Here is a 26038-nt window from a genome sequence, read left to right as displayed (position 1 = left end):
ACCAGCACGTGGGAACAATAACTTAGGACCACAGCTCTTAATGCACGTGGAGTGCATTTAGAAAGACGTGAGCCTCTGGACATGCTGTAAATCTGTGTTGTCTAGCTGACGGGCCTGAATCCATTGGTCCATTATACAGTGTTACTGTCTCATTCCAGTCAAGGCTCAGAATGTATCCGGGACATCACTTAACTCTAACCGCATTTTATCAAGCTATGTGTAAGTTAACCCCAAACACGAAGCCAATATCCATTATGCTACCTTAAGAAAACCAGGAAGGTTGATGGGAGTGGGGGTTGGCCAGAGAAGGTTAACAATGAAAACGTCCACTGAAGACCCATCTGTGAGGAGTGACTGCATCTCTGCCATTTTGAGAAAGATTATCTTCCCAACAGATGTATATTTCAGTGCTTGGAACTTTCTTTGCTGACAGTTGAAAACTGCTTCTAAGAGAATCATGTGGAACAAAGCACAAAGGGTCGCTTTTTAGGATAATTAAAACTATTTTGGATTTTTTATTTATCAATCTTGTTTCTAATATAATTTCAGTTAAATGAAAGACATTCACAAAGAATATTAGGCATACATACATAGTTTCCTTCTTTCATTCTATGTTACATGCTGTTGCTTTTAGAGAGTGAACTTTTGGGTCATTTCACAGGGTGGAATCCTAATCGACTTTACAGAAAGAATACTTAGCCCAGCTTTCCATAACCCTGACCTCCGCAGTCACCATGCTCACTGAAAAAAACATAAAAACCCAACCGAACTCAGAATCAGTAACATCTGAATGGTTTTTTGGCCCACATGAGGGGATGTCTTCCTAGCCATGTCAGAACCCAGCAGTTGCTGTTTCCAATAAACCGAGCCTTGGAAATGTTGCAGGCCCATCTGTGTAGACCTGCTCTTAAAGCACGTTCTCATCTGGAAAGTGAACTTGTAAATGCGCGTTGGATATGAATTCCTGCGTGCTCACGTATCTCTACTACCCTTTTGCCAGTCTTTGCTCCACGGGAGACAATCAACTTTTTGATACGGTTTCCCTATTTCATTGACTATGCGTGTGACATACCATTGGTATCCAGAAAATACTGCTGTGAAAGAAATCTATTCTAGAGTCACCAATATTATCATGCAGGGTATGTGTGGTGTAGGCAAGGTGGCACTAGGCTATGCGAAAGAATCCCATTTGTTTCTCATGTTGTCTTGTGTGTGAGCCAGCCCGGGGGCAACCGGGAGGGGGTGCGTGTGTAAGCTGTCAGTCATGTCTGCGTGGGAACTCTGGGTTTTGTGCCCATGAAGTTCTGATTTCTCTGGCCTTCGCCTGTCGCATCTCCCAGGGTTGACAAGTTAGCTCTCGGGCAGTCTCCTTGATGAATAATTGGACAGTTGTAGAGCAATTGTCTCCGAAATCTGTACACTTCCGGATGTGGCCACATTGTTTCTTTGGCGGGATTAAGAACCAAAGGCCAGAAAGTAAATCTTCCAGTAGGCTCCATTGACTTGGGTCTTTATATGTGGATGTCAAAGTATGCTGCCCTCAAGAAGGCATGGTGCCTCACAGTTGGTCTTTTTAAGTAGGCAGAACTGTATCCCCAATACGGGCCAAGAGGGACTGAGGCTTGACCCAGGTCACATAGCAAGTCGGGGAGAGAGAAAGGGTTAGGACTCTATCAGCTGATTCTCAGGGTCCATCCTCACCAAGACATCACATTAAACATGGCGCCCATTGGTTTTAGCCCAAGTCGGCTAGAACCGTTGTGTTTCTCCTCTGTTTCAGGATCAGTTGGTTCTACTGCCAACTAGTAACCTGGGACCCATTTTGGCTGGCTAACTGGAATTCAATTTAATAACTCCTTCCTCTCTTTTTGAAAACTGCTTGACGGGATGGTGAAAAGGTAACAGTATTAAGAGGTTTAAATTAGGTGCTTATTGTTTGGAGACACAAACAAAATGTTTACACCATACAAGAAAAGAAAGGGAGAAAAAGAGTTAGTGGGAGGATTGAAAAAAACAGATCCAGTATAGAAGGAAATAGAAGTTTCTTCTGGACAAACACTGACATCGTGTTTTCCTAACTGGAAGCTACTCCTTCCATAAGTGCTTCCTATGGTTTGTCTTGGTGCCTAGCTTTCTGCTAGCGTCTGGGGGCTACTCCACAGACATTCAGGAATGGCCTAAGATCTCCTCTTTTCTTCATGCAATTCTTCTTCTGCGCCTCTGAATCCCTGCTCCTGTTAGTAAAGGATTCTTGTGTAGCAAATGGAGGGCAATAGGAAATTGTCCAACAAAATGCACTCCAAACCCTTGTTTCTAGCTTCTTAATAAAAACTTGCACAGAACAGTCTTCCTCTTTCTCTCTCTGTCCTTTATTCTTTTTTCTTTTTTTGAGCAGTTGGTTGAAAGTCAGAAGGGGAAACAGTCTTCTGGATTAAGATTCAGAGAACTTGACAACACAACCTCTCACCTCCTGAGCTAGTCTCCTTGGGGTCTAGGGAATATGTTATTTTGAGAGCTGAGAATGGCATGGATTTTGCTTTCAAAGTCCTGCTCCTCCCTTCTCAAAACGCAGATGCTTGCTCTGTGCCCAGATGGTGTTTCCTGCACTGATCGCCCTCACTCGACCATCAGCTTTTCCCGTAAGTGTATGGCAGCCTCTTGTCTCTAAAAATTTTTCTTTCTGGGGGTTTGTTTAATCTGTTCATTATTATTTAAAGGGGCTACCGCCAGCGTCTTTGGACTCGCTTGATCAGGTCCTGGGATAAAAGAGGTTCACACTGTGTGGAATGTGACTGACAAGCAGGACTAGGCACTGAGTGTGGGTCACAATGTCAGGGCTGTCCAGGGGGTACTATGTGGAGCTTTCAAGGGAGGGGGCTGGAAAAAAGAGAGGCTTCCTTATCTTCACATGAATTATTTACCATTTAGAATGTACTGGATGTGGCCTTCACAAAGACCCTGAGGACTTTCGGTGAGGACCACAATTCCAAAGAGAAGACGAGGATTTCCAGCACTCACTTGGCACTTAACTTAGTTACTTAATACCTTATCCACCTTTCAGTGTCTTGTCTGCTAGCCCGACTGTACTCCCCTAACATGGAAAAACGGTGTCACATGTATGTCTTAATGATGGTGATTTGGGAGACCCACTGATCCCTCTAAGTCATTCCAGCGCCCTGGGTTTTCAAACTTGGTGAGAGAAGGGTTGGGTTTTGTTCTTCATCTTTCATGGCAGGAAAATGGGAAGAAGAGAGAGAAAAGAGAGGGTGAAAACATTTTAGTGTCAGGGGCTGTTTTTGATTGTTTTGACCCCTTAGTCACTTTGGGAAGAAAGGGGAAGTGCAGAGACAATGCATAAAGATGAAAGCTATCATGGGAATTGCATGAAGTAATCAATTTCCATCTGGCATTATGGGTTAAGTGTAAAAGTCATACCTAGGAAATAGGTTTGAAAAATCAGAAACATTTCTACTAAACATAATGTTTAAAATTTGCTTCTGTAATTTGACAATACATGAAAGAACCCTTCATGGTAGTCATCTTGGCTAAATAAATAGCCTTTGTTTTGAATACATCATTCGTAAAAGCTGTATTCTTAAAAGCTGGTTCAGCTGCTTAGTCATACCACGTACTTTTCATTTGACAATGTGTTTATGGAATAATGATTGAGACCTTTTTAAGTTAAGTGTGTTTGTGATTGTGGCTGAGGTCAGCAACTGTAAAGGGGGTTCCCTTTGGTTCTGTTACCTTGACTTTAATGGGAATTAACCTGTTCGATGTCTCCTTTAGAATGTGTAATGTACCAGTACAATATGCCATTGGCAACTCTAGATAATATTTTTCATCACCCAAGAAGCTGAGATCCTCCCGTAAGTTAGGCATACCGAGGATTTTGAAAAACATGTATATATAACCTAACAACCAGAATTTCCATCTCACTGAGGCACACTATCAGAAAAATAGCAACAATACCTTTTTAATCTCATCTTACCCCCTTCCAGGAAAAGGAAAAAAGGGATCCTTTTTAATTCCTCAGAATGTTGGAGTCTGAAAAAAAATTTTAAGAGTACTTATTAAGAGCCTGAACTAAAATGATCATAAATGGTAGTCATCCTAGAAATAACCTTTGTGTGGTTTTTATAAATAAATAAATGAAATTATTATTTTTTTTGATGCTCCAATAGGAGCTTTGTCCCAGTTGTTTACAAAGTCAATCATTTTTAAATAAAATCCAGGAGTTATTTGATGGAAAAAGTTGGTCAGGATTCCTGATTAGACTGACGTGTAGCTATCTACATGTGTCCATTCTCTGAGAGGTAAGCATCCGTTACCAGGTTTGTGATGAACCTGGTTCAAATGTATCTGTCAAAGACATCTCCGAACATGGCAGTGTGTCTATTTAGGATGGAACAGCAGTTCATGGAGTAGATGGTGTAAAATATGGCAGCGTTTTCCATATGATTCCGAGTAAAGCAATAATGATAGCAAGCATAACTTGGCTTTATTGTGGTATGTCCATTCAGAGGAACTGGTCTGCTAGGATTTTGTCACAGGGGCTTCAAAACTAGAGATTTAAAGCAAATTAGAGCAACCTAATTTATGCATTCACTAGAAAGTGTCCATATGCTTGCTACAACTATAAAAGAAACAGAGCGAGCAAATCATTAACATCTGGCTCTAATTCCCCATTGAGGTGCCCCCCCAAACATACAACATAACCTAACATGTTGCAGGTAAAGCAGAGGAGAAGTCTTTTGTAACAGCTGATCACCACTGGATTATAGCTGACAGTCACAGACAGTGAATAGGTCTAGGACTACACACAAGAACAGCACCGGCTTGTAGAATTTGATGAAAGATACACCAACAATCCCAACAGAAGACTACTTCCCTGGTTCTTAATGCTTCTCTCTGTTGTGTTGGTTCTGTTGTTACACAGCAGGGACCATGCTCTCTTCCTTCTTTCCTTTCTGTTTCAGGCGGGAGCTCTCAGAGAATTGGCATAGATTGAGGACTCTTTGAAACCTGGCAGATAATATGTTCTCTTTGCCCCTTTCTTTCCTTTTCCAATTTACAGGACACGAAAAGAAATACTGTATGAACACGAACTAGTTACTATGATAGCCCATTAAAAATCGACTATATGCAAAAGGAAGAGAATGCTGGAGGCCATGAGCATCAGCTTTTCTCAAGAAAAAATATCCACATTCTAAGGGCTCTTAAAAATGTAGAAAACTTGCCCTGTTACCATGGGTTTTTTAGAACACCTCTAAACACACACAAAATAAGACGGTATTACCTACAAATTTCAACCATTTCTTAAACTCTAAAAGCATTTTTTGTATTATTTTGAGTTGATACAGAAGGGGAACCTCAGCTATAAAGAAATATTAAAAAGTATTTTTTTTTTTTTGTGGCAATCCGTCTCCAGAATTTTCTGTTGCTTGCCTCCCCCAACTTGTGCTGATATTTTAAGGATGTGCTCAAGGGTATGAAGTAGGGTGCTTTTGTCCCTTTCCCTCCTCCCTAATAACTTGCCCTTCCCTCTCCCATAGCCAAAGAGCCACCCCTCAGATGAGCCATTCCTTTTTGCTCTCATCAATGGTCTCTGTGAAATTGGGGTCGTTGTTCATGATGGCGGCGTCGGCGCTCTCTGCGGACTCTGCTCCCTTTGCTTCATTGGTGTGGTAGGTGCCCTTGTGGCGGAACATGTAGCGAATGAGGAAGACCAAGGTGCAGAGAATGGTGAAAATCACCACAGCGATGACCCCTGGTGGAGACAGGAGAAGCACTGGTCATTCAACAGACCTCAGATTCATCTCTCCAACACCACCTTCCCCCAGGTACCTGGATTCCCTCAGACACCACCCTCCCCCATACAGAATACAAAACTCCAAAAAAGAACAGCAACAGAAATGGACAGGACTGAAAGGAAACAGGATCAATTCACAGCTGTGTTAATTGATAGGCAATTAAACAGACAGGAGGAACCACTGTTCAACCCATTTAAAAAGCCCAGCATCATCCTGATACCAAGACGAAACACATCACAAAAAACCAAACCAAAACAAAAAAACAAAAAACAAAACTACAGAGCAAGAGTCCCCTTCAGTAAAATTTTAGCCAATCAAATCCAGCAATCAAAATTTTAGCCAATCAAATCCAGAAAAGAATATATTGTGATTAAGTGGTGTTAATTCTAGGAATGCAAGATTGGTATAACATGAAAGGAATAAAGTGATGTAATTTACCACAATGAAGAAAAATACAGGAGAAAAAGGACCAGACAAGCTTCAACCTCCACTCATTATAAAGCATCTCAGAAACCATCAGTAGAAGGCAACTTTCTCAACCTGATAAAAGGTACCTGTGAGAAACCTACAGCTAATATCTTAATACCAAAAGAATAAATGGATTTTCTCTAAAATATGGAACAATGGAAGAATATAGTTCTCTCAATGTACTGAGAGCCCAAGCCAATGCAAGAAAATGAATAAAAAAGAAAGAAAAAGGTGCAGATTGAGAAGAAATAAACATTTTCTTTATTCTCAGGTGATATGATTATCTATGTAGAAAATCCTAAGGGGTATGTTAAAAAAAAAGTTTCTAGAACTAAGAATAAATTTAGCTAGGTCATAGGAGAGATATAAAGTCAATATACAAAAATCAATTGTGTTTTTATGTACTAGCCAAAAATAGTTGGAAAAATATTGCTAGTAATAAAGTAATAAACATTTTAAAAAGTAATAAAATAATACCATTTATAATAAAACAACCTGAATACAATTGTTCAAGGCTATGTACTCAAGACCATAAAACCTTACTGGGAAAAATTAAAGATGTCAGTAAATGGATAGATAGATCATGTTTAAGAACTTAAGTACCCAATATTGTTTAGATGTCCATTTATAGATCTAACGCAATCTCAATGAAAATGACAGCAAACTTTTTTTTTGGTAGAAATTTATAAGTTGATTCTAAATTTTATCAGGCAATGCAAAGCATCCAGAATAGCCAACATGATTTTGAAAAACAAAAAAGATATAACTGGAGATTAAAGAATTATGCAATAAAGCAAGTATGGTCTTGGGTAAAGATAGATATATAGATATATATCCCAGAAAAAAGACATATACATATATGGCCTATTGATCTTTGGCAAAAGCTCCAAGGAAATTAAATTTGGAAAATATGGTCTTTTCAACAAATGGTCTTGGAATAACTAGTATTAATTTGGAAAATAATGGCTTTGACCTTTATACCACACTATGTAACAACTCAAAGTGATGACAGACTTAGTAACAGAAACCACAGCTATAAAAGTTCTAGAAGAAAACACAGGAGAAAAAATCTTCACAACCTTGAACAGGTATATTTAAAAGATAGAATTTAAAAAATCACAAAGTATAAAAAGATTTGAAAAACTGGACTTTATCAAAATTTTAACCTCTTGCTTTTCAAAAAATACCACTAAGAAAATGAAAAGGCATGTCACAGACTGGGAGAAAATATTCACAATACAGATGTCTGACAAAGGACTTAAACTATCTAGAATATAAAAAACTGTTTTAACTCAAAAGAAGAGGTAAAACAATCCAGTTAAAAGATGACAAACACCCTGCTTGTGTTCACTCTCTAGCTATGTTTCTTTCTGTCAAGTAAATAAATAAAATCTTAAAATCTTAAAAAAATTAAAAAAATAAAAGATGACCAAATAGTTTTAAACAGGCATTTCACAAAAGATTTATAAATGGCAATAAGCATGTGAAAAGATGTTCAAAACAAATAGTCACCAGAAATCGCCTCTAAAACCTCAATGAGTTACCACTACTCATCCACTAGAGTGGCTAAGATTTGGAAGCCCGAAAATACCAAGGGTTGATAAGATTGTGGAGCAAACCTAACCTCCCAGATAGTAATTATGGGAATGCAAAGTGGTTCAACCATTTTTGGAGAACTGGATAGCAATTTCTTACAAAGTTTAATATCCACTTTCTAGAACACACAGCAGCTGTGCTGCTAGAATTACCAAAGAGAAATGAAAACTTATGTTCATAGAAGGCTTCAACAAGCATATTCATAGCAGCTTTATTCAAAATAGCTGCAATCTGGAGACAAACCAAACAGCGACAGGAAAGCAGATTAAACAAATGACAGTGCGCTCATACAATAGAATACAACTTGACAATTAAAACAAACTATTGATCCATGCAACAACGGTAGTTCTCAGAAACACTGTGTTGAGCAGAAGTAAGGCACCACAGGTGGCATACTCTAGGATTCCATTTATGTGAAGTTCTAAAGGAGGTAGAAGTCATCTACGAGACAAAAAGCAGATCAGAGCTTGCCTTGGTTGGGACTGGTATGGGGGAAAGGATGGGCACAAAGCGCTTCCGCGGATGGCAATGCTCCATCGCCTGATTGTGGTGGTGGTTATGGGTGTGCCTCTTTGTCTCGTCACTGACCTGCTCCATGTGAGTAAGTCTGCTTTATACTTCAACAAAGTTGATCTTAAAAAAGCAAAAATCAGTGAGGATAGGGACCTTGATAAGATTACACCAGAACTTTGGACAATGTGATTTAAGCAGCGTTCTGAATGTATTCTAGTTCTAGAGGCATCTACTGTCTCCATGTGGAAAAGAAACCTACTGGCTGAGCCAAGGTGACTGGCTGGGCTCAAAATTGCTGACATGCTGACAACAGTAGCAATACTCAGACAGGCAGGAAGCATCCTTATGAACCAAGACAGAACGTGCAGGCAGAGAAGAAGGCTGTGGGCAACAGGGATGTCCATACTGACCCAGATAGGAGGGTCTGTGTTTGGAGAGTTCCATCATTCTGCTGTTGTCCGTGGTGAGAAAGAAGGCTAGAATATTTTAGATACCCTAGCTTATTCAATTCCGAGGAGTTTTATTAAGACAACTCAAAGCAGACCGGCTTAGTCCTTCCTACTTTTGGAGTAAGCTATCCTGGGCCATCTGGGAGGGGAGGGAATCAGAACGGAAATGAAAGGGGATAAGGACGTCCTGGCGACTGCACGCCGTCCTCCCTGCCTGGTCAGGTGTTGGCTAGCTCCGCACCCCCTCCTTTATTTATGGATCAGCAGTGAAAGGTAGCTAGATGTCCGCACATCCATATTCTACAATCTTAAGTCATATTTAATTAGCAAAATGAATCAAGTAAAAATCTACATGACTGTTTTCTTTACAACTATGATTTTATTGAAATTTTTACTTTCCACAGGGGAGTAGCGCACATGAAAGCCTGTTCTGTAAATCACTCACCTCCAATGATAGCCGAGTTTCTGTTGACTCCATTTCTTATAGCTTGACCTTGGCCTGGATTATATGGAAAATCGGCACTGGCTGCGGAGGAAGACATGAAACAGTCAAATGTAAGAGTCAAGGATACCAACAATCCTCCCAAATTTGATGGGTATTTCTGCTTTATATTTTATTTTATTTTTTTAAAAGTAGACTCCATGCACAGCTTGGGTCTTGAACTCACAACCCTTGGACCAGGAGTCGGATGCTCTACCGACTGAGCCAGTCAGGTGCCCTGATGCACATTTCTTCATACAACTCTTCAATGCATCCTGTGTTTCCAGACGAGATGTCAGTTTTAGACCATCTTGTTATCATTTCCACAAGGTCAGAGCTCCTCTGCGCCCAGATTAAACAAATGACAGTGCGCTCATACTGTTTGCCTGGTTCTCCCTGACACGAGGCCCAGAGAAGTGCTGTAAAGCCTTTGGAGGAATGTTAGAGAATCAGAACTCTCTCTCAGCCTGTTCCCACTCCAGGACAGGCCGACTTATGTACTAGAATACTTTTTCTTATGTTTGGCTGAAATCTGCCTCCTATCCACTTTTATCCCATTCATAACTGGTGACCTTGACTATTTTTGTAGAGCTTTTTACAGCCTATAGTATCAGCTTAAAAAGGAATCATTTCTTTAAATTAATATTTTACATGTTCCTAACAAAACAGTACGTGTCAGGAATTTGTACAGGAGTAAGATTTCCCAAGAGTTGAGAATAACATAAACTGCCTAATGAAATTACTGTTTCTTTCCCTATTATTAAAAAAAAAAAAAAAGAACCAGTGGTATTAAATTCCAGTCTTCTCTAAGATATATTTCAAGGCAAACAGATCCTGAAGCCTTTCGATGGGTCTTCATTACGCAAACAAACCAATTAAGCTTCAAAGATGATTCTACATTCACTGGGTTTCTATTTGGGAAGTTACGGTTTCAGGCAAACACTCCTACAGAAGCAGCTTCTCCTCCAGCACGTTACCTTATCTAGTCAGAGCCATGGCTACTGGATGGCATCAATTAGAGATTAAAAAAAAAAAAAAATTAAACTAGTTGTTTGGGATAACTCCATGTGCACACACCGAGGAAACAGGCTTATGTTACGATTTCAGGAGACTCTCACTGGGGACTCAGGTTTTCCAAGGCTCATCCTCAAGCTCTACTTCTAAAGATTCCCAGCATAACGAAGAAAGGACAGAGAGGGGTGCCTGGGTGGCGCAGGCAGTTAAGTCTCTGGTTTCGGCTCTGGTCACGATCCCAGGGACGGAGTCCTGCATCGGGCTCCCTGCTCAGTGGGAGGTTGCTTTTCCTCTGCCTCTCTCCCCTGCTCATGCTCTCTCTGTCTGTTAAATAAATAAATAAAATCTTAAAAAGAGAAGTAGGTGAGCCTTTCTTCTCCTTTTCCCTAGCAAATAGGGCGGCCAAAGAGAGAGATTTCAGATTCCACCAGCAAAGACTCTTTAACCCTTTCTCTCTTCGACTCGATATTCTTACTTAAGACCAGGAAAATTATCCTTTCCTGGATGCATCGTATTCCAGATCAGCTTGGCCATCAGTGCCACTCACACCTGTTGATTTGTTTAAAACACAGACACTAAGAAAGATACAAATGAAAGAGAACTTATCTCTGAGTCCTCGGGACTTTTCCTATCCCCTTCCCTCCTTAGCTGGTGGATGTGGGAGAGAACTTTTGGTATTATGTGCTTATTTTAACTGGTCCAACCCTAAATCTAGGGAGAAGGGAAAGGGGCAGAGCCAACACGGACCGCGGTGGGATCCAGCAACTCTCCCCTGCCCTCCAGGAGTTTCTGGGGTAGACGTCATGGACTGATACTCAAAACCCAAGTGTCAGCCCAACGATGCAATGATCTTGCATTTATAGGCTCATCGCCTGATGTCATAAACTTACCCTGTATGAGTAAAAATGGCTTACATAAAACAAATAATGTTTTTAGAAACCTCAGTTTCTTCTATAAACCTGAGCTTTCTCTTGAGAGAAGTATTATTGCTAGATGTGACAAATGAATGTACTCAATCATTCAACACATCTTTCCAGAACGCCTGCCGTATGTCAGGCACCATTCTATGTGCTGGGGATACACAGTGAACAATAAAAAAGATGAAAATTGTTATTAATGAGAACTTTCCGTGCCCCGTTGAAGGGTTTGGTTTATGTAGTCAAAACACTCATCTGAAGCATGGATGTGGTTATAGTTATGACCCTATATATTTTCAGTAAATTGCCTGAAATTGCTTTGTAGTTGCTGTGTTGTAACTCATACACTCACAGGGCCACAGTAAGATCTGGTTATTAATGCACGTAATTCCCTGGCATAAACCATCCTTCCAAGATGGAGAGACTGAGGGTTTCTTTCCAAGGATGAAAGCTTACACTTTCAGTGCCTATCCTTGATGTAGTTTCCAGGCCTTCTGACAATGTAATCACTCTTCTCTGGACACGATTTAGTCCATGTCCTTCTAGAAAGTCATCAAGCTTGTAAGTGGCCCAGCTGGGATTTAAAATCAGGCAGGATGAATTCCCAAGACAACCTTCTTCCCCATCCTGCCTTTGGAGGGCTGGGAAGAGACAGCCAGGTGAGGAAGTCCCAGGGTTCAGACAGATTAGCTGGGGCAGGACCCATGGAGGAGGAGGAGCCTTTCGAGGGGACGAGGGAGAGAAATCTGGTCTGTCTTGGACACACTGAGTTTAAGAGACCTGTGGGACACCCAGATGGAGAGATCTACTGGACATTTAGTATTTGATGAGTGACTCCTATTTCCCATCTCTTTTTGATGAACACAGAAATCTCCTCACCACTCTGAAATAATATGAACCTTCAAAATACATTAAGCATGGAGACAAAAAATTACAGTGGCAATTTTGTTATTATTCTCTTGTGTGATATTCATGATATTATGAAACTGTTTGCTTTTCTGCTTCGGGTAATGCGGATGTGGAAGACAGCATGCTTTCTCTTTGCTTCCAAACCTACTTTATGGGCTTTGCATCCTTGGCTACAAAGCTGCAGAAAAACACAGATGTCTAGCGATATGGACATGCCTCTCTCTGGGCCCCTTGAAGTTACGGACACAAACAGTAGTGGAAGGTGGGGGTATGACCTCAGATGGCCCTCGAAGAACAACAAGAGTTAGGAGATACCATTTAAAAATATGCCAGGATTGCTTTTGGTTTTAAATCCGAACGCCTTGGCAGGGGGAGGGAGGCCTCCTGTGAGCTGAACTTCCCTCCTGCTTCCTCCCTGCCAGGACCACTGCTCCACCGGACACTGCCGATGCTGCGGTGGACATGTCCTTGCTCATTCCTGCTCGTCCACCCATCCACGCTCAGCTGTTTCACATCCACCTGCCCTTCCTCTCCATGTCCACCAAATCCTACCTCTCTCCTAAAATCATCCTTAGCCACGTGTCAAGGGCGATCAGTCTTAATTCTCATCCCTCCTTACATGCTAGCCACCCTCTTAAAGGCCGGGGCCGATCTTAATTATGTTTGCAGACCCAATGACATAGTGCCGACAAGTAGCAAAAGCTAATGAGGTATTTGTTAAAATCAGTCCACTAAGAGGTACGTGTGCAAATGTTTCTGTAGCCTCTTCTAATAATTAAGTCTCTGGTGCAGGTCTAATTTAAAAGTCAGTTACCTGACTCAACCCTTAAAGCGAGGCAGCATGCGTATCCTTCCCAATAAAGAAAATGAGCACACTGGGTACGGAAAGACACTAGTGGTTCCTGTGTCCACTAGTCTTTGGTGATTATCAGAAAACGACCTGTGGGAAACCCTCAGGTACAACGGGAGTCCTTATGAAATTCAAGGGCAGGGTTCTGATTCTCGTGTGAGGATTTCTATTTTCATGGCCTTATTTATTACTTAAGCCTGGTTGTCCTAGTGCATGTGAGCCCTTACTCCCTGAGGTAAATCTGTTTCACTCTGGCGAGCCCAGCAATTGCTATTCTGATAGATATATTTGAAATGATTCATTGTAACTGTCCTTTTCCCCAGGGTCCCGACATCCTCTGGGAAATGCACATCAGGAAACACGGAAACCAAGAGACACAAGTGAGAACAGAGCACAGAGCTCATCCATGACCCAGGCTTCATTCTGCTCCATCCCACCCCTGGCTTGCTGGGCGAGCTGAGCAATTTTAGGGGTGCAGCAGTATCAAGGAACGTATATTTTGGGAAAAGTCATGGGTAGGTCAATACAGACTGGCTGGTTCTGTTGGTAGAGCATGGGGCTCTTGATCTCAGGGTCGTGCATGAATCTGAGTCCCATGCTGGGCACGGAGTCTACTTCAAACAAACAAACAAACAAACAAACAAATCAGACTCTAGGTATTAATAGTCTCAAGACCAGACTTGCATCAAATAGGCAAAGACCAGATTCAGCACACTTCCCCTGGACCTCCACGTCGCAGAGCGTGATGCTAACATCCAAAGCATGGGGCTACGCCAGTTCTGACTTAGCACCTCACAGAAGCGTGTGCGTTTCTGCTTACTTCTCTTGTTCATGTCCTCTTGTCCATCTGGCCTCCCCCATTACACCGACCATGCACAGACCATATTCCCTTTGCACACCCAGGGGTTAGCTCCCGTCCCCTTCCCTGCCCAGCGGAGGACCGGCAGAGCGCGTTGCTGGAGGAACCCACGTGGAGGGGTTCTTGACCTGCACACGCGCTTGTTCAACAGCCCGGCTGAGGCTTCAGAGCCCTACGTGCACGCCTACTGCCCTTCTCGCCCAGAGAAAGAAAACTGACCATAGGCCCCAAACATATTCAGACACAGGTCAGATTCACACTCGACACACGGACGTTGTCTTTGCCACATGCAAAGCGCCCTGAGAGCTCAGTACTGGTGTGCTCTCCCTCCTCCTCGGTCTTCAGGTGGAAAACAAGGAAGGAAACAACAAACTTTTAAGAGCAGGCCAGGGGGGAGATGTTCTCCATAATTACACACATACAGTAGAGTGATCAGATCTTCGAACTGGGTGAAAAAAAAATGTGATTTCCTCCCCCCAAAAGAATAGAAAGCATGAAAATTTTATTCTGGTTCCCATGGCGTTTTGCCCTTCCTTTTGCTGCATTCTTGGCAGGATTTACCAGGAAAGCAAATGACAGCGAAATCAGCACTTCTTATTCTGAGTGCTGCGCAGGGGCGAGGGGGGCGCCCTCCCCTTGCAGTGGAGACGAACGGGGCTCCTGAGTGCTGGGGCAAGTTCTGAGCCCCGCCTGCCAGGAGGCGAGGGACATCACAGGTCACTATGTAGGTTGTTTATATGTGATGAGCAATAAAGCTCAAAATTCTAGATTATAAAACTAGTCACCATTTGGATGACTCTCGACATTAAGGCCCGGAAGAGCAAGTCGTGGGTAGAATCAACCTGCAAGCATTTTCCTTCCATTGTGGAGCACGACACGTAAATCACATGAAACTCAAATTTCAGGAGCAAGTTCTTCAGGAAATATAATAATGGCACTTGCTGTAAGTCAGGCACTGTGTAAGTCCTTCTCACGAATGAACTCATGTCATCCTCACGTTGAACCCTGAGAGGCTGGCGTACTCAGCCCACTTGGAAAGGCTCCAAGCTTGTCTGAGGTCTCATGACCAGCCAGGGAAGAGCCAGGGTTTGAACCCAGGACACTGACTCTGGAAACTGCTTGCAAAACACTAAGCTGAACGGTTTCTAATATGAAAATAAACATAGTAAGAGCAGGGCTAGGGAAAGTGGTTCCCCATCGCTGTACATGGTCTACACTGGCTCTAGCGAACCTCCAACATGATGGCATGTTTTGTTTTGTTTTTTTAAAGATTTTATTTATTAATTGGACAGAGAGAGGGAGATCACAAGTAGGCAGGGAGGCAGGCAGAGAGAGAGAGAAGGAAGAAGGGTCCCTGCTGAGCAGAGAGCCCCGTGCGGGACTCGATCCCTGGACCCTGAGATCATGACCTGAGCTGAAGGCAGAGGCTTAACTCACTGAGCCAGCCAGGTGCCCCATGACAGGATGGTTTTGAGGTTCTCACTGTGGTTGGACACCTGCCTGGGGAAGCCAAGGATATAGGAAGGCTTCTGACTGTACTTGTCTGGCTTTGAAAGACATGAGAGACATTTTATCTGACAAAGGATAATTCCACATGGTGACGGGATCAGCCGAACAATGCAATAACCCCCGAATGAACACTGTCAGAGAACAGAAGACCAAGATTCCCCTGGTTCCAGAACAGAAAGCATGGTTTTTACCACCGTGAAAATACTTGTGAAACTATGAAATCGTGACTTGTGAATTGTACTTTAAAACATCAGTGTCAGAATATAATTGTTGACTGCGAATATAGAATGTGAAAAACGAACAGAGAAAGTTTCCAGGCAGGTGCTAAAGTACAAATAAATGGTTTAAAAGACCGTTGTAAGAAGAGAATATTAAAGAGAGATTCATATTCTTTAGCCTCACATTTCTTGCTTGTCCCATTGAGCAGACAGGTGAGGATGGAGCAGTAAAGCAATTTTTTTTTTTTAACTACACAAGATAAATAGTTGCAGTTCTTATTTACTAACTTTCAATATATGTAAAATTGTAGACTTTGGGCTCAGAAACCAATTGCAAATAAAACACACATTTAAATGCATATAAAAATAAATCGAGATTATCTAACATAAAACCCCCCAAGTGAAAGACACTAAAAGCTTCAGGTTGTCATATATCAGGGACGAAAAAATTAGATAGTAGCTGACATCTCCTAGAGAAAATATCGCCATGGAAACCACTTGAGCTTCGGCATCTAAAGTGATAATTTGAGACACTTGAACAAAACTGCTGCTATTAGTTATAATTTAATTTGGATTGCCCCGTGATTTTTACAACGGGGGCTGGGCTAGATGATGTATAACATGTCTTTGTTCTTCTCAGCGTCTTTGTTTCATTTTGCTTCATTCTCTCTTCCAGTCTGAGCTCGATGGCAGAAAATTGTTAATTTTTTCAAAGAATTTGTTTCAGCCATTCACTACTGACTGGTATTTTAGAAATGTATGAACACAAATGGTGGCTGACTAAGATGGTAAAGCTGTAAGGGGACGTTGTTTTATTTTCAGAGGCTCTGGTTGACCACGTTATCAGGAGGGAGAGGTTCCTCAAGCTGCCGGGTTTTATCCAGGCAAATGGAGCGTGGCACGTATCCGCACGAGCCTCACTCTCGTATATATACCTCTACACTTCCGTTTTTGCAGAAAGACAGCCAGCCAGAATTTCAATTTCAGATGGGGAAGAGATTATGGATTTTGGCTTCTGACTGGAGAAGTTAAACAACCTTCCCTTTCCAGCTTCTTTTTTTTTTTTTTTTTTAAAAGATTTTATTTATTTATTTGACGGAGAGAGATCACAAGTAGATGGAGAGGCAGGCAGAGAGAGCGAGGGAAGCAGGCTCCCTGCTGAGCAGAGAGCCCGATGCGGGACTCGATCCCAGGACCCTGAGATCATGACCTGAGCCAAAGGCATCGGCTTAACCCACTGAGCCACCCAGGCGCCCCCCCTTTCCAGCTTCTTAAAGGAGGGAGCAAGTGGCAGCTGCATGCGCAGGCGTCAGAGATGGCGTGACCAGAAGAGGTTCATTAGGTGACAATACACAGAACACAGGAACTGGTCATCATCTGCTGTATGTCTGAGTGTTTGAATTATGCCAACTTCTACACAAAAGAACTGAATGGGCAAATGATTACATTAGATTTCCTCCTTTTTTTTTTTTTTTTAAAGCCAATTCTGAATTGTCTCCATTGCCTTTTAGGACCAAAGCTTTGCTGATGTTCCAGGACTAGGCTGACATTGCATTCTTTTGGCTGATAAACTATATAGAGGTGGTTGAATTGGAACTAGCTTGTTACCGACAGAAGCTCAGGCTTTGTATTCCATGAAATAAACACAGGTATGGCACATGGTATCCATTTTCACGTGGGACAAAGGTGTCAGGTGGGCAAATGATTTCTTCTTGTTAGTTGTCATTGTTTCTGAGTCGAGTGTCAGAGCTGTTGCTGGATGATGTCCTGGGCACTCGTGGATCAGAGGACATGCCTTCACAGGCTGGATCCCTCAACGTCTCCCTCCCGAGGAAGAGGCTAAATCCACGGCCAGGTTCAGAGTCCTGCCGGGCGGGGAGGTGCCGGCCACCTAAGTGCCCCCTGGACCCACTGAAGCCGCTTCCCGTGCGTCCGGCTGTAGTTCTCAAGCCGAGCCTTGAAAGTCTAGATCAGGGAGCCCCAGAGCAAGGGCTGGGGAGCCCGGGGGTGTGGTGCTCCCTTCACAGGAAGGCTGCCATGCTCCTGTCTGCCGGGGCGTGCGGATCGGAGCACGGTTTCCCCTGCCTCGGGGCGTAAATAAATCCAAGCTGATCTCAGGGATGGAGAAGCCCCAGTCTGGGGGAATATGATCGATTTAACCCCCTTTTTGAGGGAAAACCAGGTTTCCACGCTGTACCCAGCAGCGGCAGGATCCCCCATCCCCTTCCCGGGCTGACACTTCTCTTTCAGTGGAGGGAGGTCAGTGCACACCGTGCGCTGTGTCCCTGGAGGGCTCTCTAAGCCTTTTCTTCTTCCTTGTATTTCTTTTAAAAAATTTTGTTTTTAATTTAATTTAATTAACATACTGTGTATTATTAGTGTCAGAGATTTCAGTGATTCATCAGCTGCATATCACACCCAGTGTTCATTGCATCACATGCCTCCTTAATGCCCATCCCCCAGTCACCTCCTGCCCCCTCCCCGCCCCTCCCTTCCAGCCACCCTCAGTTTGTTCACTAGACTTAAGAATCTCCTGCACTGCATTCTGATGTGCCTTTAGGGTCCCCTACCAGCTGCCTGGGATCCTGTGGAAATGCAGATTCTGACTGGGTTGGTCTGGCGTGGGGCCTGGGACTCTGCATTTCGAACAGGGGGCTTGACCGCAAACCTCACCTGGAGGGCAGTGCTTGAGCTGAGACCTTCGGTGATCTGTATCTCTGGCTGTTCTGCCCATGTGTTTTACTTTAATGTGGTGTCTCAGAGGGAATTAAAAGAATTCCTTCTGAGAAACTTTGGTTTTGCTCGTTTTCAGGTTTTTGGCCGAATCACTTGTGTGTTTTCAAGGAGTTGCATGACAGATGCCCCTGTTCATTTCCTTTAGTCCCATTCCTTCCAGTGTTGTGAAAGCTACTACTGGAACGCTGCTTTAATTTCTAAGTTCGATTCCTTAGTATTCTGAATGCAGAGGGGGACAGTCTATCACTAGCCAATATTAAGAGCAGTTGCAGAAGAAACAGCCAAGGAGTTAAATAATTGACTATCTAAGGCATGTCCTTGGAGATCTTTCTGGGTTAAAAAGAAGAATAACACAAGTTTCTTCTGTAAAGCAAGCATATGGGGGGGAAATATTGTGATATTGGCACCTAGGTTCTTGATGTTACGGTCGCACTGGAAGGCACGCAGGAGAGGAAACAGACACATTTTCCAGAATGCTGGGTCGTCCATTTTTCTGGAACTGATTTGTTTTTTGAAAGAAGTCTGGTCTCCTTGCTGAGGGCTCTTGCATGGGCGGAGGTTATGCTGGGACAGAAGGCAGCCAGTTCAGCGTAGAAGGACCATGGCTACAGAGGAACATGGTGTGTCTAACGTTTTGAAGCTCCAGAGTCCGTGTCTGTCGCTGGATGAAATGCTGGGTCACAGTCACAGACTCATTTTCCAAGCCCGGTGAACACACTTGGTACACAGGGTCTCAGCTAACACGATCTGTGGCTAATTATTGGCCAACCAGTGTTAGCAAGAAATAGTTGTCTACTGTATGGTGGAGACAGTCTCAGTGTCCAGGGACAGGGTGGCTGAGAACACAAGCATGGGAAGATACCAGTCGTGGTGAACAAGTTAGAAATGTGTCTTTTACATCTCCTGATGGGTTCACTTTTCCTCCCAGACAGGGGTCTTCGTGGCACCGTTCAGAAGACCAGCACCTTCAGGAGACCCTGAAGCTCTTGTCTCCAGGCTTCCAGTGAGACACACACCCATGAGGCTTCACGCAGATATCAGTCAAGGCTTTGGACTTCCAGAATTTATGATGTAGAAGCTTAGTGAAAATAACTGTCTTATCATCCAGAATTGACGCCAGGTATGAGTTTCATCATTTGTGAGACTATTTAGGCACAACGCATCATATGAGAAATCATGGAAGAATGAATGTATCATTTGACTCTCCCTTCATGGAAATTTCTAGTAAATTCAAAGGCCAAATTTGTGGACAGCTCTTTTGGAAACAGCTAGATCTTACTGATCTGCTTTTGTCATCATCATATGTCTTTTGAGGTAGTACAGTGAACAATATAATGCATTTTAAAAATGTTTAATCTGCTATACTATCTATATCTTGACTTGCAAAAAAGGCGGTCTTCCGTAGCAGATGGTGAATACACTCCTGTTCTCCACGGGTTGGCTCTGTCGATACCCACAGGGTTTGGGCTTCGCAGGAGGCCTGCATTGTAACTGCTATCTTATCAAAATGTAAAATGCACCCTTTTCTCCCTGAGAGTTCAGAAACCAGTACACAGAAGAGAAGGGTTTCTAGAACACAGTGGTATATGCCCAGATTACAGCCTGCTAGCTGGGTTCTGGCTCTCTTATGCGGTCCCGTAGAAGGGTGGAGTGCGCAAACTGAAAATGCTTTTAAAAATTAATTCTGCACATGTTTTAAGTCTTTTATCAATGCCCAGTTGGGCTCTTGCTTTTGAAATACTCTTTTCAGCTGCATTAGCACAAGTGAAAAATCCCAATTCCAATCCCAGGACAATGCCTTTTCTTTCAAGGTTGACCCCATAAAACCGAATATACAAACCTTATGCGGATATTTCTGCCGGCTTTTGAACTGTTGTCTTCTTGAATTACCCTTGGATCTCAGATGACAACTGTCTTTGGTTGTTGGCAGGTGGAATGACTAGCGGTCATCAAAGAGAACCTTGTACAACACGGGCGCCCGGGTGGCTCAGTGGGTTAAGCCGTTGCCTTTGGCTCAGGTCATGATCTCAGGGTCCTGGGATCAAGGCCCGCATCGGGCTCCCTGCTCAGCGGGGAGCTTGCTTTCCTCCCTCCCTCTCTGCCTGCCTCTCTGTCTACTTGTGATCTCTCTCTGTCAAATAAATAAATAAAATCTTTAAAAAAAAAAAGAGAGAACCTTGTACAACAAATGGAAACTTTCCAATGTTTTCCGGAAGTTGATTTCTCCGCAAACTTCCGGCACAAGCCACATGGCTCTGCCCCGGCTCTTCTCATTCATGTCAACAGAGTGTGACAAAATTATCTAATTGGCTCTAGCCGTCTTGGGGATGAGTTACTCATTGTGGAAAAAGAGGAAGCAGGAAGAAAAAGGAAAGTGTACTTAGTAGCAGGGATTCACTTCTAGAGATACAGACCATGGTTTCCGCATTATCTTTAGGGGCTGATGGGAGGCAGGAAGGCAGTTCTGAATGGGAACTGGAATTCTTTTATGCTGAAATTTAAAATTTCTTTTCAGAGGAAGGAAAAGTGGGGAAAGCACTGAATTGGGAGAGAGCAGGCCTGACTTTCAGACCTGATGTCGCTATTCTCTGTGCAGTTTTGAGCGAGGTGCTGTGAACACTGGACCACTGGCTCCATCGGGGCCGCATGTTAGGAACCTCTCCGGGGTGGGGAGCAGGCATCGGGAGTTTTGGAAATCTCTCCCGCTGATGCTAATGCACGGCCAGGGCGGAGCTTGTCACCACGGCAGTCACTCGGGTGTTCACCGAGGGAGTGGACGCATTATTTTGTGAGTCGATTTTTCTTCTCTCTAGAAGGTGGCCAATAACACACCACACAGGCCCACCACCAGGATAAAACAAAACTGGCATTTTAGTCACTAAAATCACGCACAAATCTAAGCTATCATTTCTGTCTTTATCGTTCGCAGGTTTCTAAAAGTTAAAATTCCCAAGGAATCCCTTGAAAACCGCCGTTAGCCTTCCCAAGGGGGACATTTCAGAGCAACCTGTCTCCATCTCTATGTTCAAATAATTGCAGCCACATTAATATCGATTTTAACGTACATTTATGGTTTAACATAAAGTTGATTTTACACCTCCCCCCCCCCAAAGCTTTCCATGGTTGCTTTCAGGTAGAAACTCAGCAGCAGAATCAAGAATCCCCGAGTCTTTAGACGCTTCTGAGTAGTCTGCGCAGAGCCTGGGGAATCAACCAAAGACCTTTTCAAATGAGAAAAACAACTTGTCACTTATTTGTTATTGGGGTTTAGAGTGACTTTCTTCTGAAAAGCGGACAGCGTTGGGACAAACACTTCATCTGGATGATGTTTCTGCAGCTTCTGAAATCATAGGCCAGGATACAGGCCCTGATTTGTAGCAAAGGTTGAACTAGCATTTCCCAGCAGTCACTGGCAGGGATTCCCTTGGGAGAACTGACACCCAGGGATTCTGACAACAGTCTTTCCCAGTGACAGGTCAGTAAAGAAAGACGCTGCACCTCCCCCGCCCCCAATGGCTCCAAGGGGTATGTTCCAGCACAGCGCTGTGGGAGGCGTCAGGCGGGGGTCTGATGGAGCCAAGGTCAGACTCAGACATCCCTGGACAACACTGAGCTCAAACCTGCTTCACTTTGGTGGGCTTCTTGGAAACTTTCTACAACACAAGAAGGAGGCAAAACCCTTGGGAGTCAGTGCTTCTGCTGTCAACAGAGAGGTCACCATAGCAACATGCCCAGTGTTCCCCTGCCCTTCCCAGCCCCATGTGACTGGCTACATGGGGAGAGGCTGGCCATGCACGGACTCGGGAGAGTGCGGGCTCTAAGGATGGGACCAGGTGCGGTGGGGTCAGAGGGCGCAGAGCACGGAGAGAAGACCAGCAGAACCCTAACCTCCTTGGCTTTCAAACCTACTGTGAGGGACAAAGGGCAAGAGAAGTAGAGGAAAATCAGACTGAAAGAGAAGCCCGTAAGAGGAAGGGAAGAAGGGCTGTCATGTGGTCCCGGAGCTGGATGTTTGAGCCCCTTTGGATTTCTCCACAGTGAAGTTCTGGAGAGTTAGACAGTCTTGGTTAGGAAAGAATGGAATCCTCGGGCAGCACCTTCCCCCCACCATCAGCACAGAAGCCACTAGGGAGCAGCGTGGATGGGGAGGCGCTGGTGTGCAGGGGTGGGGCTGAATGGGGGGGTGGCACCCCGCTGCACCTCAGCCACTTACCTCCCTCATCTCTCCATTCCTGGCCCCCCTGCTTTGCAAAATGCAAGCCTGCCAGATCTGTTTCCAGTGACACGGGGAGGCTGCAGCAAGTCAGGGGGGCTCTGGAGGCTTTTCAGGCGCCTTAGATGAAAGTATTTACGCCAAGATACTGGCCCTGGGAGGTGAGGTCAGAAGTGAGCATTGGGCCTGGAGCTTAGATTTGGTAACTTTGGTCCTGTGAGAGGATGTCACACACACCCACCAACAATGAAAATGAGAGCATTAAACTTTCAAATTACAAAGTTATAGAGCAGTGAATATACATTTAAAGAAGTCAAGATAAAAGCAACTGGTAAGAGAAAGCAGAAACATGGTAGAACTAATAAATAAACCCTTTGGGGGAAAAAACAAAAACAAGAAACAAAACAAAACAATAATGTGTGCTAATCTGATCAGGAAGAAAAGGGGGAAAACCTAAACCCAGTATAAAATATCTGAATGAGAAATTTTCTGGAGAATGGAAATGAATTATAAGAACTTATTTTGTTCAACGATGGAAATGAATTTGAAAACCTAGATTAAAAGCACAAATGTCTGGGAAAATATAACAAATTATTATAGATGACAAAGAAAACCTAATTAAACCAGTTGTCATTAAAAAAACTGTGACTTGTCAAAGAGCTATGCCCACTGAAAACCAAAACAACATAAACAAAACAAAACACAAAACCAATGGGCTCCACTGGTTTTACGGGGTAAGTCTATATATTTTTTTAAAGATTTATTTATTTTGGGAGGGGGTAGAGGGTGAGGGAGAGAGAGTCCCAAGCAGACATCGCTCCAAGTATGGAGCCCAACAGGGGGCCCGATGCCACAACCCTGAGATCATGAGCTCAGCTGGAACCGAGATTCGGACGCTCAACCAGCCATTCCACCCAAGGGCCCCACGGGGTAAGACTATTAAATTTGCAAGGTACAGGTGATGCCCCAAGCCTCCTTATATCCTTGCCGCTCACAGTGAGGTCCGTGGACCCCCAACATCAGCACCAGCATCACCTGGGGGCTTGTTAGAAACACAGACTCTAAAGTCCCATCTCTGACCTACTGAAGCTCATGACTTTCCCCAGGTGATTCAAAGCTCATTTAAGTCTGGATGACACTTGTTTGTTATTCCACTAGTTGGAGGGCAATGGACAAACCCAGCGTGGTGTGACCGGGGAGCACAAGACTCGACTCATGGTTTCGGCAGGGCTGAGTTCTTGTCTGGAGGCTCTTACAGAAACCTCTGGTTCCAAGCTCGTGCTGGTTGGCAGAACTCAGCCTTTGTGGTTGTAGGACCGAGTCCTAGTTTCCTCTCCTAGAGCCCACCCACATTTCTTGCTGTGTGGCCCCTTTTTACGAAGCTGGCATAAGTTTAAAATCCAAATCTTTACCCCCACAAAAAAGGTAAAAGAATGCTACAAACCTAAGAATTTATTAATGTAAAAAATGAACAAACAAAAACCAAACCACTAAATATTTTAGTAAAATTACTTCAGTTGTACCTTGAGAGGATGCCTCTCCATGATTAGATGTAGTTCACACTAGGAATGAAAGCTCGGTCCACTCTTTGGAGATCTGTTGCTACACCTCAAACCATTACTTTATCACAGAAGAGAAAGAACTGGGTCATGTCCATAGATGTTGAAATACTGGATACCATTTAACCTTTCCCTGATTAAGACTTACCAAAACAAGAATCCTTAAGATATCATATGCCTACAGGAATCCTTAAGCTATATATACATGTAAGACGTGTTATGTATGAGGAAAAATTCAAAGATGGTCCTTGGTGCGCACATACCTTGTTCATTTATGTTAAATATTTGATCTGGGTGCCCCCATGAAGGATTTTGCTAATGTAATTAGGTGCCAAATTAGCTTACCTTAAGATAGGGAGGGTTTTTTGGTTTTTCTTTTTAATCGCTTTGCCAAAAAGGAGAAACAACTTGGAGATTTATCAGGAAATGTTTTAAAGTTAAATTCATATGAATTTTGTATGGAGGGGAAGACACGATAAATGGAAAGACATTCTCTTGCTGGACAGGTAAACATTATTTGTACAGATGTCAATTATCCTGCTATTAACTTACACATAAAATTCAATCTCAAAAGACATTCTAGAGGATCCCAATGAAATGACCGCAATTCTAACATCACATGGGAGAAGTCAGTGTGCAAGGATAGGAAAATTTTGAAAAAGAGAATAAAAGGGAAACCAGCTTAATGAGATATTAAATGCTATTATAAAAGCTGAATCATTACCATAGCTTGCTATTGTCTCATCAAGAGTTAGATCAATGTCAGAGATCAGGGAGCCCCGAAGCAGATTTGAATATAAAGGATTCAAATATAAATTGTGAATATGAAAAAGGTGCCGGAGAGCATGGAAGCCGAACAAGGAAACAGTGGGACTCTTGACTTACCCCTTTCACCCAAATAAATTTTAAGTGGATTAAACCTGTAAATCTCACAGAGGTGCCTGGGTGACTCAGTTGGCCAACCCTTCGACTCTTGATTTTTGTCTCAGGTCATGAACTCGGGGTCGTGGGATTAAGCCCCGTGTAGGGCTCCACGCTCAGCATGGAGTCTGCTTGTTGCTCCCCTCCCCCTTGTACCCCTCCACATGCCCTGGCTCACACACACTCTCTCAAATAAATAAATAAATCTTAAAAAATATGTAAATGTTGCAAATAAAGTCATTGGGAAGAAGTTGTGAAATAATTTTTAAAGTAATTTCTGAATGGAGAAGGCATGATCTAAAACCCAAAAGCCATGAAACACGTTATAATATACCCTGTAAATTTAAAAGTTTTTACATGGAAAGAAACCCATACATTCAAAAACTAGAGATCAGACTGGGAAAACATTCAAACATGTAGTAATACTGATTTATCTAACATACAGAGAATCCTTGTAAGTCAAGTAGTAAATGACCAACAAACAAATAGGAAAGAATATAAATAATTCTTTGGTCAAAGAATGGAAACAGTCTATGGAAAAATGAAAATAAGTACTTGTTAACATATACAAAGAGATTTAATCTCCCTCATGATTAACAAAATCCAAATTAAAACAACGAAGTTTCATTTTTTCAAAGAACGTTATGATGTCCTACGTTGGTGAGTGCATGGGGAAAAAAGACACTCACACCTTCCTGGATTGGAAGTTCTAAATCTGTGGAGGGTGACCTAGGACAGCTATCAAAATTAAAAATGCATCCTCCAACCCAAGAAAATCACGTGTTCAAAAGCCAGTCCTTACGGAAACAACAGATGGGAACAATGTCAATGACCATTTGATCACAAATCCGTGACTCTGATCTTACACTTGACTGGGACTTCCATAAATACGCTTGGACCTTCTACAGAAAAGGACAATTTGGCTCATTTGCAGGAAAAATACACATTAGAAAAGGGGGTGATAAATGTTTCTGCTCTTGAATAAATGTGTACTGTTTCGGTCACCAGAGGGA

The 26038-nt window shown here is 43.1% G+C and overlaps 1 protein-coding gene across 1 annotated transcript in view; it reads right to left on the bottom strand.

The window, feature by feature from the left end:
- Window positions 1-483: 483 nt before the first annotated feature.
- CNTNAP2 (contactin associated protein 2) overlaps window positions 484-26038 on the bottom strand; it is a 1943304-nt gene continuing 1917749 nt past the window's right edge. Inside the window, exons 23-24 of the mRNA XM_044246794.1 lie at window positions 9285-9365; window positions 484-5770 (exon numbers count right to left, since the gene is read on the bottom strand). Coding sequence (XP_044102729.1) covers window positions 5571-5770; window positions 9285-9365 — 281 coding nt within the window. The 3' untranslated portion in view covers window positions 484-5570. The remainder of the gene's footprint in view (window positions 5771-9284; window positions 9366-26038) is intronic.

This window comes from Neovison vison, chromosome 4, assembly GCF_020171115.1.
Source record: "Neovison vison isolate M4711 chromosome 4, ASM_NN_V1, whole genome shotgun sequence".
Lineage (NCBI taxonomy): Eukaryota > Metazoa > Chordata > Mammalia > Carnivora > Mustelidae > Neogale > Neogale vison.
This window is presented reverse-complemented; position numbering and strand designations above follow the sequence as displayed.